At 32.5% G+C, this 13,695-nt stretch overlaps 1 protein-coding gene across 7 annotated transcripts; it reads left to right on the top strand.

Annotated features, from left to right (window-relative positions):
- The first annotated feature begins 2,393 nt into the window (after positions 1-2,393).
- Positions 2,394-12,388, top strand: LOC18596614 (putative LRR receptor-like serine/threonine-protein kinase RFK1). 7 transcript variants are annotated; one of them, XR_016026903.1, is made up of 26 exons: positions 2,394-2,670; positions 3,755-3,926; positions 4,257-4,328; positions 4,445-4,513; positions 4,589-4,660; positions 4,888-4,959; positions 5,105-5,176; positions 5,262-5,333; positions 5,431-5,502; positions 5,607-5,678; positions 5,770-5,841; positions 6,752-6,820; positions 7,190-7,255; positions 7,563-7,625; positions 7,713-7,760; positions 7,916-7,959; positions 8,592-8,971; positions 9,079-9,277; positions 9,460-9,600; positions 9,934-10,049; positions 10,134-10,344; positions 10,493-10,730; positions 10,842-10,992; positions 11,101-11,473; positions 11,983-12,089; positions 12,213-12,388. XR_016026903.1 is itself a non-coding variant. In XM_088807027.1 (25 exons), exons 1-25 carry the CDS (start codon positions 2,577-2,579, stop codon positions 12,021-12,023), a joined length of 3,027 nt encoding a protein of 1,008 aa, XP_088663153.1. In that variant the 5' UTR covers positions 2,394-2,576; the 3' UTR covers positions 12,024-12,388. The 7 variants fall into 7 exon arrangements, 6 of the variants coding, with proteins under 6 accessions (XP_088663153.1, XP_088663152.1, XP_088663154.1 ...); XM_088807027.1 differs by having other exon boundaries at positions 3,779-3,926; positions 11,983-12,388; XM_088807026.1 differs by having other exon boundaries at positions 11,983-12,388.
- Positions 12,389-13,695: the final 1,307 nt, after the last annotated feature.

The raw sequence follows: 13,695 nt of genomic DNA, 5'->3' as shown, positions 1-13,695 counted from the left end.
GTTTTAATAAAATATTATTTTTGGTTGAATAAGGAAAAAAACTCATTCTTCCCCAATAAAGAGGGAAATAAACATGTTATACGATTTTGCTTCTCAGATAAATGTTTTTGAGGGATTAAATAATCATTTCATTAGTTGTTAATTTGCCTCCAAATAACCATGCAATTTTCTCATAGGTCATAACCATGCCTTAAAAGTTTGATGAGACCAGCAAAGAATGTAGAAGAAACTGTTTCATGCCATGCTCTGGAAATTTGATAAAGACATATACGCCTTGATTTTGACATGTTTGATTTGATCAACAAGTACATCGTAACTGGACCATGCAAACTGAGTAATCGTTAGAGAACAAAAAATATGAGTTTGGTCTGTTCTTGTTTTGACTATAAAAAAAATCCCTGTTTAGTCTTAGCATTGGAAAATCTTGTTAAGTCTGGGCTTTTGCTGAATTTAGGCTGCTGGCGTGAGACGGTTCCTCACTGATTAAGATATGGAATTATAAAAACCTTCAAAGAAGTAAATTATAATCCATTCAAGTGGCTGGCAATCAAAACTAAGATGAGATCAAACTTCAGGCACATGATAAAGTTTGTAGTAAAAGAAACAAAAAGGTGGTTGCGTGCTTAGACTCATGACTGCGTTCTTAGCTTAAATACCAATATTTGTTTTAAGAGATGGAAAACGTGAAAATTGTTGCAAGGCAAAAAGATGATTACTTTGATTTACTTTTTTAGGGTTGAATTAAGACTAAACATTTGGTAATGAAAATAAAAAAATGGGAATGTAAGTTTTCAGACATAAAAAAGTGAAAAGTGAAAAGAAAGCAGAATAAAAGCGGTTTAAATAAAACCATTCGCCCATGTGCTTGGCAGGATGTTCATCGTGTTTTGCGACCAGGTCTTAAACGAATATTTTCTCTCTTGAACTTTTCCCACCATTCCCTATTTGTCTACCAATTATTTTGAAAACATTTTTTTTGTATAGATAACGGAAAAAAGAGTAACTTATTACATTATTCTAAGACAAGCAACTCCTAAAACATTAACTAGTAAAAGATAAACAATACTAGAAGGAAGGGACTCAAAAATCCTAAATCTCAAAAGTAAATTATCTGATGTGTGGTCATCAAATAAGTGAATTGGTTCGTTTCACGAGATATGTAAAATATTTTATAATCTCAATCTTGTAAGAGTAATTTTTTTTATATTTTTTAATAAACGCACATTCAAATTTAAAGTATTACTTTTCATCGATAACTTTTGTATAGCAAAGAGGAAGTCAGACTCCACTTGAAATCGTTTGAACTTTGTTATAATAACAAGTGAGTTATGTTCATATGTCATATCAAACATTTCAAATGAGGTAAAGAAAATGTTTTAATTTTATATCGAGTAAATAGAAAATTTAAAAAAAATTTACGTGTAAGGTGTTGCATACTTTATCAAGTTAATATTGTGAAAAGAAGATAATAATTTCATAACAATATAATATTAAAACAAATCCAGCCCACATAATAATAGACAATAGTGAAAGTGTCAACAAATTCAGTAAGAAAAAATAAAGTCATAAAATTTATAAATATTAATGCTGTACATCTCATTAAATTAATTTTTTAACAAAAAAATAATGGTTCATGACATTTACGTAAAAGTTTCACGTTTGAATAAACTTTATCTTGTTAATTAAATGAAAAAATTGACTAACTATTAAGAAAAATGAAATTTTTATTAGGGAATGGATTATCAACAAAGCACTATGAATCTGATGAAGCATTGTTATTTGACCCTGACTCTTACATTCTGATTAGTTAATGATATCCATTTGGTATACATACATTCACCAAATTAAACATCCCACTGCCAACTGGAGATTTCTTTTATTTATTAATTAATTCTGTAAAACTTTACTCACCCTTTTGAATTTATGGTGTTTGAAAATTTGGAATTGGCCATTGTGACCAACGTGCCATTATTTACTGGCAAGTGACATGGTCAATTTACCATTTTTTGTTCATTTCTGTCGGTGGGTGGGTAATATAATATGATTAAGTGGTGTTTTTCTTTTTTCAAGATTTCTTAAAAAAAATTTCAAAAGTCAACTAAATTGCACAACTTAAATTAGTTCGAAGTCTCAAAAATGGAGGAAAAATTATCCAATAGTCTACATGCTGTGTAGCACACTGAAAACTGTACTGGATTTCAACCAGCCCATCCAAGGTGGCAACTGACAGATTACAAAAATTTACTGCAGCAATAAAAATTGAATAATAATGGAAGTGACAGAACGGGATAGTGACAACCTTCGACACAGTAACAAAGATTCCCGATATTTTTAGACAATACTTTCATTCCTATATATAGAGAATAAAACAATTAAAAATCTATGTAAACACATTTTTTGGAGTCCTAGGTAGGGGGTATATGGTTTACATGCAAACAAAACCAGTAAAGTCTATAACTGTACTTGCCTTATTATAGCAACTTGTTCTAGCTAGACTTCAAAGCTGGATCGAGCTGAGCAGCTACCCATAGTTTCTTTGAAAGCTAAATCCTTCAAAGTTCTGTGCTGCTTTCATCATGGTTACAAAGAAACTGTTTGTCTTCTTGATTATTGCCGTGGGTTGCTTTAGGTTGCTGAGATTTGCTGAGTCAAAGGTGCCGCAAGAAGAAGGTGAGTCAGAGTAAAAGATTTTCTTTTTCTTTTGGTTGTTTTTTTTTTTTTGGTTGATGAGATAATGTGGGAAAATGGGTGTTTCCTTGTTGCTGGAAAAATGAAAGAAAGTGGAAAGAAATTGAAATTTTTAACAAGGTTTATCTTTTGTTAAATTTTTGTACTTCAAATTAAGACTCATTACAAGAACTTATCTTTATCTTTCTTTTCTGCTGATTTATCTAGTGAAATATTGCTGGTTTTCTCTAATTTTCTTAAGCTAACCAAACTAGAAATCTATGAGGATCCTGCTGCTGTATATTCTAGGATTTATTAACAAAATATCTGTTTATGGTGAAAGTGAATGGTATATATAATTGCTGAAATACTCTTCTTCCATTGCTCAAATGATACTGAATTTCTAGTCCTGCGAAACAAAAGAAATCATATATAATGAAGAAATAGATTTTTGGTTTTCACCACTCTGTGTGATCTTTGGCATGCTTGCTGAAAAAAATTGACCAAGGACTTGAGTAAGGAGCTTAATCCTTATATCTTTCCAGCCCTTTCCGTATTGTTTGTAGGTTTACAAGATTCAAATGCTGATCCTAGTTTATATTATTAGTATTAGTTTTTTTTTATCAAAAATTATTGTGAGCCAAAACAAAATTTCAAAATTGGGCTATAATTCTCTCTAAAACAACTTGTAAACCAGAAAGGAATCTTTGAGATTTGAGATGAAGCGTATTTTTAGCATTTACTTCTATCTGAAAATGCATCTTCTTTGTTTGATAAATAACAATCTTTCTGGCATTTGGATGCTTTATTCAACTTGTATTTTAAATTGAATTTGCAAACATTTATGACGTTATTTTTCTTCCCAGACATGTTAAACAATTCTTAGATCTTGTTGCTGAAGCAAACTGCTGGTTTTAAGTTCTCTCTCTCTTTGAGATTGCATGATCTACTCTTTTATTCCTTTTGTGCAATACTAGTAAGGGAGTTGAATTTATCAAGATGTTAAGGAATGAAGCTAGATCAGTTTTTGTCATTTTATTTTCATGCATTATGCTGTGATGCTTATGGAACTATGGATGTCTTCTAGTTGATGCTTTGCAAGAGATTACAGCTACGATGGGCTCAACGTACTGGAAATTTAATGGTGATTCCTGTGAAGTTGAAATGGTTGGGGTAACACAGGAGCCACCAAAGAATTCTGAGCATGAGATCTCTTGTGAACGTGAGACGAACAGCAATGTTTGTCACATTGTAAGGATGTATTATTCCTTCTTCTTAGTACTGAATATTTTATGTTAAATTCTTTCATTTGATCAAGTGTGATTCTATTCTATAATTTGGAATCTGCATAGTAATTTCTAATTAAGGTGAATCTGAGAGGGTTTGAACAACTTAACATTTGAGGGTATTATTGGCTGTTGTATCCTAAGCAGCCGCTATTTGCATAAATTCTGCTTTTGAGGCATGATTTCCAAGTACATATGTGCGTACCCCCTTAAATCATTGAATTCCTTAGAGTGGCTATTAGTATCAATCTCTGTTATGTTGGTTGTTGTACATCCTGATATTTCATGTTCTATGTATGTCAGAGTGCTCAAGAGACATAACCTTCCTGGAATGCTTCCTCCTCAACTGGTTAAGCTTCCTCACCTTCGCGAAATGTAAGATCCTTTGAAACAAGTTACTGTGGTGTTTATATTTTACATACTAATTGTTTGTGCAATACTCTGGAACCGTCGTAGATAACTGCTCTAAGTAATCGTACTTTGTATTGTAGTGATTTTGCTTACAACTACCTAAATGGCACCTTGCCAAGTGAATGGGCTTCAATGAAGTTGACTTCGATGTAAGTCTTTTCAAATTCTTACATATATATATATATTTTCTTCTATCATAAATTAACCAGAAATTTTTTCTGCAGCTCTGTTCTTGTAAATCGCTTGTCAGGGGAAATTCCTAAGCACCTGGGAAATATTACAACTCTGACAAATCTGTATGTTCTGAAGTTTGATTAATTGTATTTAATTAGTTAAACTTCTGAGAGTTTTATGGTGATTGGGGTCCTTGACATTGAATCAAGTTGCAGAACCAAACTAGCAAAGCCTGTTTTTTATTAGATGTATAGCTACCTAAAACCTATAGGTTCTTTCATAATCCTTTCTCATTCAATAGGAAATTCTTGAAAAAGTGTGTGATATCTTTTGATATCTTTTTAATCAGGTCCCTTGAAGCAAATCAATTCTCTGGTGCCATACCGCCTGAACTTGGAAATTTAATCAACTTGAAAACATTGTAAGAGAAGCCCAGTCTCTATATCTTCTTCTTCTTTGTTTAATATTTTCTAATTCTTTGGATTTCCTGTTACATATTTCACTTGCTCAACTTTAAATCATGCGTATTCTTTTTTATGATTATTGCTTAAATATTGTAATTTCAGGATGCTCTCCTCCAATCAGTTAACTGGAAACTTGCCACTGACATTTGCTTTGCTAAGAAATCTAACTGATTTGTAAGTTTATTCAAATTTCTCCTTATTTTAAGCCATATATCTTGATATGTTCATCAGAGCAACAGCATTTTGTTGTCTATTGCAGTAGGATAAATGATAACAATTTCAATGGTACCATACCTAGTTTCATACAAAAATGGGAACAACTCAGCAGACTGTAAGATCCTTATTTAACATAAAATTCAGATCTTATATATATATATATATATATTCATTTTTTTACAATTATACTTATTTATTCTGAATAATTGCAGAGAAATGCATGCAAGTGGACTTGAGGGACCCATACCAACAAGCATATCACTTTTGAGTAATTTAGTTGAGCTGTGAGTATAATGCCTCCTTTATTTGTAGTCATTGACTTTATATCGCTTAACTAGTTTTTGTTTTTCGTTGATGGCTCATGAATGCTGGACTTATCTTTATGCAGGAGGATTAGTGATATAAATGGGCCAAATCAGGGTTTTCCTATGGTCAGAAACATGACAGGCATAGTAAGATTGTATGTTTAGCGCTCACATCATCAAATATATTAAAGGTGCCATCTATATATGATCCATTTTGACTAAATGTGATCCGGTTATATATTTTAGGGTTTTGAGGAATTGTAACATTTTTGGAGAGATCCCTGCTTATGTTTGGGCAATGAAGAATCTGGAAATGTTGTAAGTAAAGCATGCACAACATTTTATGGTATAAGGTTTCCCTACCTTCCAATGTTTGCAATCACTTTCACGGGACACTCATACAAGGGGACATATTTATTATTATTAGTATTGCATTTATGAACATAACTGTTCTTTGATTCTGCATGGATTTGGCCTCCATTCTCTTTTTAGGAAACTAAAATTATTGCCTCGATAACTTTCAATTAGCAACCACAGTTACATAGTTCACCACCATCTTGCTGCAGAGTGGACATTGGTCTAACTGCAGACTGCAGACGAATTATTCATATTACACAGGAAAGACTTTATATGTTGTGTAAGTCTTGTGCTGAAAAGTCTTGATCTTTATGCTTAAATAGAAATTGAACAAGGATCAGGCTTATAAGTGCAAATATATCAAAAGGGTGCCTAGAACATAGCAATTAGAGACAAATTTGGGATGTCTTTATGAATGGTACATACATGTTACAGTCACAGGAGCATGCACTAGAATACACTTAAAACGCAAAATACAGGGCACTTTTTGAATTAATAATCATGTCAAAACTACAATATCTGTTTCTTTCTTTTTTGGTATTAACTGTTGTCTAGTTTGCTTCTATTTTTGAATTGAGAAGGATTGCTTAAGGCATATATTTCGAAAGCAAAGTTTGTTATTTGCCCCCTGTTACTTTCCTAGGAGATAATATTTACACAATAGGTCTCTTTTATTTATTTGGTCAAAAGCTGCCTTATGAACCTTCTTGAATAGATTTCTATCACCAAGTTATTGCCAGAAATGAACTCATATTATTTGGATTCAAAGAGCGAATTAATTATTGAGTTACCTTTTAAAGACTCTTAGTTTACAAAATCATGTTTAAAAATTTGAGCACTGGCATAAAATTATCAAACCCTACTGCAACAGGGATGTCAGTTTCAACAAGTTAGTTGGGAAAATTCCAACCAGCATACGTGCAGATCGTCTAAGATTTGTGTAAGTATTAACTTCAAATTGTGGCTTCATTTAGTTTTCTTTTGCACTTCATCACAGAGAAACATTGTTTGTTTTTTTTTTTTGTTGATGGGGAAACGTTGTTTAAGATGCTGAATAAGCAATTTGAACTTTTTAATTGTAAAAGCTAGAAAATTTGGCAATGTGCAAAAATAGAAGCTCACAGTCATAAGTTTAGGAATGAGAGGATTTATAACAGAGATTGAATACTAAATTTGTTTTACAATCCAGAACCACTTAACAAACTGACATCGATATGTGAAATTAAAATTTTAAATTAGAGATTATTTGATTGCTTTCTGTTATTTTGATTAAGATGACATACTGACCATCTGACATGGTTTTTATAAGCTTTTTAAGTGGCAACATGCTAAGTGGAGATGTGCCAGACTCAATCTTGAAGCAAGGGACTAGCATGTATGTTTCTGTCTGATATTTCTTATCATATTTCCATTTCTTCCCTTTTTTTTGTCAACTTGCAATCCAACATTCAATCTATGTTCTCCTCATGTGGTTCATTCAAAGGAAAATATATGCCCTCTGCCTGGTGTTTAAATTTCTGAAAGAGCTTCACTGGTTTTTTAAGCTTAGATGCACTACTCATAACACTCAAGGGGGAAAAAGGAGGAGAAAAAGATCTCTCTGAATAATCAAATACTATTATTTAAGTTCATTCTCATCCTTATTTGGGAAGTTGATATTGATTCTCAATGCTTGGATGCAGTGATCTTTCGTACAATAACTTCACATGGCAAGGCCCTGAGAAACCAGTTTGTCATGAGAACATGTTAGACTACTTTTGTATTATTCTTTCCTTTATACCTTTTATCCTTGATTTGATATGGAGCTAATAATTATTTCATTTTGTCCTTAGGAATCTGAACCTAAATTTGTTTCGCAGCTCTTCATCAAGGAACAACTTGTAAGAGTTTTCTTTCCCTTTCTTTCTCTCATTTTTCTTTTTATTACTATTATTTTTGTTGTTGTTCTAGTGTTTGGTGGCTTGATAAAGGAAGATCTTGTGTTTGCACTGTTCAACTTTGTGATAATAATTTTCTGTTCTGATCTCTGTAACAGGAGGGGAGCTCTTCCATGCAGGAAGGATTTCACCTGTCCTCAGTGTAAGTATGTCTCCTTAGGAGTTGGAACATCTGGACTGCTAATCATTAGATTTCTTTCAATTTTATTACTAGATTGGATTTACATACTTGCATTTTGGGCTTTTAACCCAGATTTCTTTCATATGATGTGACCCAGTACTACAATGATTAGTGTTATCTCCTAGCTTCTCTTATCTCCACTTCTCTCAAGTCAAACATATAGCTACTTTTAGAAAAAAAAGATAAGTTATACCCTACAACTCTCATTGATAAATAAATAATTGTTTTACGTATTTGTATGAATAAGTTGGCAAATCTGCAATCTTGCTATACTTTATGATACAATTTCTCAATAGTTTATCTAGAAACATTTCCAAACAAGAAAGTGCAAACTGTTGTTAGCTTGCCTGAAAGAGTCATACATGAAGAACACAGGTAAAATGGTCTAATAAAAGATCGATTTGTACGTCCAAGTCTACATTTTTCTAAAAGTATTGGGTTTATGGAATAATATATTACAATGGTGTTGATATAACATTTAAGGAACAACATCATACTTTGTTAGAAATTGACTTTTTAAGTATGTTGCATTTCCTTAAATATATTATTGAGCTAATTTCTTTGTTTAATACCAAATCATTTCCTTGTAGCAGATTCAAATTGTTTACATGTTAATTGTGGTGGAAAGGACACAAGGATCAACACAAATTTATTATATGAAGGAGATGGTGATGTTGAGGGGGGAGCAGCAAAATACTATATTAGAGCTGATGGCAATTGGGGATTTAGTAGCACTGGAGACTTTATGGATGACAATGATTTCCAAAATACACGTTATACCGTATCAAAGCTGTCATTAAACATCTCAGAACTGTACACAACAGCCCGCAGAGCTCCAATATCGCTCACTTATTTCCATTATTGCTTAGAGAACGGAAATTACACCATAACTTTGGATTTTGCAGAGATACAGTTTACTACTGATGAAACATATAACAGCCTTGGTAGGCGCATGTTTGACATTTATGTTCAGGTGATTAAACACACCTTTGAAAATACGTACTTTTTTGAAGTTGCAAATAAGGATACATCAATTTACATTTGTATTTTTTGCTCAAAATTAATTTACATTTGTAACAGGAAAAATTATTGTGGAAGGACTTCAATATTGAATCAGTGGCAAGGAGTGCTCAAAAGCCTTTAGTAAAACAAGTTCCTAATGTAAGTGTGACAAATAATTTCTTGGAGATTCGATTCTATTGGGCTGGCAAAGGAACAACAAGGATTCCTATAAGAGGTGTCTATGGGCCACTTGTATCTGCTATTTCTGTAGTTTCAGGTATAACATCTGCATAGTCTTTCCTTGTACATTGAGCACATGCAGTTCTGTTTATTTTAAGGCTACCTTTCCCCCAAAAACAATACACACACCCATTATAATAAAAATAGGTGAAAAGTGGAGAAAAATTCTCTTGTGATAGGCCTTTTTGGTTCAGCTAATGAATCTTGCTGTTTTGGCAGATTTTAAACAATGCTCGAATGGAAGAAACAAGGGAACTGCTTATATTATTGTTGGGGTTGTAATATCATGCCTTGTCTTCTTCATACTGGGAATTCTTTGGTGGAAACGCAGTTTGCTTGGAAAATATTGGAGGAAGGAAGGTCAGCCTATATTCTATCATTGCATTATAGACATTCTACTGGCAGAATGTCTCTTGTGTTTCCCAATTGTGCAGGGTTATGCCAGCTTTTCTTGGTTTGTTATAAATAAATTAATTGCAGGAATAGCAGCTAAAGTTGTTAGGTCATTTTTCTGTTCAAGTTACTGTAGCTTTGACCTCAATGGTGCAATTAAATTACCTGTCATGAATATAGTAAAATCTAAATTATTAATGCTTTTGTTAGTCACCCTACTTAAAATTCAGGAAATCATTTATTTTGCTAATTTAAAGAATTATTAAACAAGTAAGCACAATTTTGGCTCTTTGCAAACAGATACCAAAGGAGACATGTCATCAGGGACTTTCACATTGAAACAGATTAAAGTTGCTACTGATGACTTTAATTCTGCTAATAAGATTGGAGAAGGTGGTTTTGGTCCTGTGTACAAGGTGCTAAACGTTATGTGACTATCCTCATAGTATTAATTTCTATTTTATTTAACATACGAGAATCTAACAAAGGTCAGGGTGCAGGGTCAGTTACCTGATGGTACCAAGATTGCAGTAAAGCAGCTCTCATCTAAATCACGGCAAGGAAATCGTGAATTTCTAAATGAGATTGGGATGATATCTTGTTTGCAACACCCAAATCTTGTCAAGCTTCATGGATTTTGTGTTGAAGGGGATCAACTGCTACTGGTATATGAGTACATGGAAAACAATAGCCTTGCCCGTGCTTTGTTTGGTGAGTGTTGTACCATGCACTCATGGTTTTTTTTTTTTTCTTTCTTACTTTGTAACTATTATAGATCAGGACATGATTAACTGATGTTCATGTTGCACATGGATAAGACTAAATCTGGTGAGACATACTTTCTTGGGATAATATGTAGGTCCAGAACACAATCAGCTAGAACTAGACTGGGCTACAAGGCTTAAGATCTGTATTGGTATAGCTAGAGGTCTGGCTTTTCTGCATGAAGAATCAAGACTCAAAATTGTTCACAGAGACATCAAAGCTACTAATGTGCTTCTGGATAGTGACTTAAACCCTAAAATATCTGACTTTGGTTTAGCTAGGCTCGATGAAGAGGAGAAGACCCACATCACCACCCGAATTGCTGGAACCATGTGAGTTATTATACCTTCAATAAACAAGAAACGTCTGCCCTTTTTTGTCTACTTAAGATACTTGCATGAAGATCATGCTTTGCATAACAACTCCCCAATCTTGATGTGCAGAGGATATATGGCACCAGAATATGCATTATGGGGCCACTTGACACACAAAGCAGATGTTTACAGTTATGGAGTTGTGGTAATGGAAATCGTTACTGGGAAGAACAACAATAACTTTATGCCAAGTGAAAAGTTTGTTTGTCTTTTAGATTGGGTACTTGCCTACTGTCCTACTCTTGGCGGTCCACTTTCTTTACAAGTTTTCAGATTTCTCCTACGCTAAAATATGACAAGATATATCAATTATAACTCTACATTGCAGGCATGCCATCTCCAACAAACTGGAAGCTTGATAGGGCTTCTCGATGAGAGGTTAAGGTCTGAAGTCAAGAAAGAAGAAGCAGAACTTGTGGTTAAAGTGGCTCTGTTGTGCACAAATGCATCTGCATCACTTAGACCTACTATGTCTGAGGCGGTAAGCATGCTTGAAGGGCGAATGACTGTTCCTGACTTGATACCAGAACCAGGCAACTATACCGAAGATTTAAGGTTTAAGGCCATGAGAGATCTCCGTCAACAGAAGGAAGATCAAAGTTCGAGTGGAAGCCAAACCCAAAATTCAACAACTGTTCATACCATCTACTCTTCATCTACATCTCATAGCTCCAATGAAATCAACCCAGTTTCTAGATTTGGTACGTAGCAGTGAGCATTTCTTTCCAGTTGCATACTTCCATCGTAGAGTCTAGAATACAAGTCTACAAAATCACTTGGGCTGTATCATCTATCTGGTATGAATTCAGCAGTGCTTAGAAGTTGTAAATAGTCCTAAATTCTTTTGCCGATTGAGACAGTTTTTAGTTCAATAGTACAAATTCAATTGATTTAATATAAATATCTGAATTCAGATGTACAAAGTTGATAATTTGATGCTGGATACTCTGCAGGTTTTAGGTCCTTGTTTTTACTTTTTTTCTTATAGAATATTAATTAAACATTTGGGTTGGCTGCCAATGGAAACCAGTCAAAGATGTTTTTATAGTCAGGAATTTTGAGTGTAAGAAGGTTTCAAAACGAGGGGCAAAAAATATTAAAAATGAGAGTTCAAGTATGATGGTTCGAATTTTTGGTGTATTAATTAGAGATTTTGGTTCGGATCTAGCAAGAGTACATCTCGCTGGTTTTGATCATTGTTACTGTTTAGGTTCTTCGGTGTTTGCTGTTTTTGATCATTATTGCTGTTGATGTGGCTTCAAAGGACCACATGCTGCGTTTTCTTTGTTGTCGAGATGCGTCTCTGAAATTGTGGAGGTGATGCTCTGAAGTGCTGTTGGGTATAACTGTGGATATGAATTGTGTTTTACCTGATTCCGTATTTTTGTCTTGGGGATGAGGTCTGATTTTTTGTGTTCTTGATACTTGCTGTACATACAGACCAGAGATGTGATATCAAGGGAAGGGAAGGGGTGTGTTTTTCTTTTGCACTGAGCAAGGGCATCATTATGTAAATTTTGTTGTAATGAATTGGGTATGCAATGAGGTATGGCGCCTGTGCCAAATGCTACAAAAACCAGAGAACGACTGCTCAGTGTTTTGCTTGTTGGGGATAATTTTGAACATTACTCTCCATTTTCACCCAATGCAGAATACCCTTACACTACAACTATAGTATGTTTGATTCACTGAAAAAAATAGAATAAAATTAGAATAGTCATTCCAAGAGAATAAAATAGAAGAATAATAGTTATTATGTAGATTGGTTCATGAAAATGAAATAGAATAAAAATTACTATTATTACTTATTTTATTATTTGATTGAAATGAATAATTTTAAAAATAGTTAAAGAATAATGGGTAAATGATAAAAATATTTTTTATTAAAATTTAAAAAAAATTTAATTAAAAAATAAAAAAATTATGATGAGAAATAAATACGCTTCATTAAAATTAAAGAATTTATTTTGTTTAAAGATAAAAATATTGTGAGTAATAAAATCAAAATAATTTTTACTATAATTAAATAATATTTTCACCAAAATATAAACATATTTTTATTATAATTTAATAATATTTGTATTAGAAGATAATTAAATCTTTAATTATAATTAAATAATATTTAATATTAAAAGATAAAATATATTCCTCATTAAATTTAAATAATACTAAATAATATTTTTTGTTATATTTATTATATTTAAATAATAATATTAAGTAGTATGCTTTTATAGTATTTATTATAGTGAAATAATATTAATATATTAAATAATATTTAAATATTTTTTTTTCTGACAATAAAGTAAAAAATTTTGTGTCTTTTGTGCTTTAGAAAGAGGAGTGAGGAAGAGAGAGAAAAAAATAAGTTTAGTATTTTTTATAAGATAATTTTTTAAATTGTAAAAAAATATATTTATCTAATTAACTTTTTTTTTTATTTTTAACAATTTAAAATAACTATTATCAATGGAGTTTTTGGTAATAACTATTCAGACTTCTCTTAAAATGATTATTTTGAAAAATAACTATTTCATTAAATCAAATATAATTTTATTTAAAAAAAAATGACTATTCTATTTCTCCCGATCAAGCATTACCATGAGGTTTGGCTTATAATTATCACTCTAACATTTAAGACTTAGATTCGCTTATACATTGAAAAAATCGATGAGCTGAATTGACCTGTCTAAACGTTGACCGATTTGTCTAAAACACTGGGCTGGGCGAAAACAGAAGCTTATCCTTGGCTCCATGCTATTATATCTTTTACGGGTGGTCACACGTCCCCCCGGCTCTGCACCTAGTGTACAAGGCCAACTCTTGCATGGGAGAACCACCATTATATTTAATACAATAAGACGTAGTTAGACTTATTATGTGTACTTCTCTTTAGCTAATACTTAATTAAAAGCTTTAATCTCAG

The sequence above is a fragment of the Theobroma cacao genome, chromosome 6 (genome assembly GCF_053813885.1).
Source record: "Theobroma cacao isolate CCN51 chromosome 6, ASM5381388v1, whole genome shotgun sequence".
In the NCBI taxonomy this organism is placed as follows: domain Eukaryota; kingdom Viridiplantae; phylum Streptophyta; class Magnoliopsida; order Malvales; family Malvaceae; genus Theobroma; species Theobroma cacao.
The sequence above is the reverse complement of the archived record's forward strand: the minus strand, read 5'-3'. Positions and strand labels throughout refer to the sequence as shown.

Excerpts from the sequence above, each read along its gene's own strand:
- LOC18596614 (XM_088807026.1), top strand. The coding sequence starts at position 2,577 with ATGGTTACAAAGAAACTGTTTGTCTTCTTGATTATTGCCGTGGGTTGC. Across the intron at positions 7,761-7,915 it reads TCTTCATCAAGGAACAACTT|GAGGGGAGCTCTTCCATGCA; the intron begins GTAAGAGTTTTC and ends TCTCTGTAACAG. Across the intron at positions 10,050-10,133 it reads GTTTTGGTCCTGTGTACAAG|GGTCAGTTACCTGATGGTAC; the intron begins GTGCTAAACGTT and ends GTCAGGGTGCAG.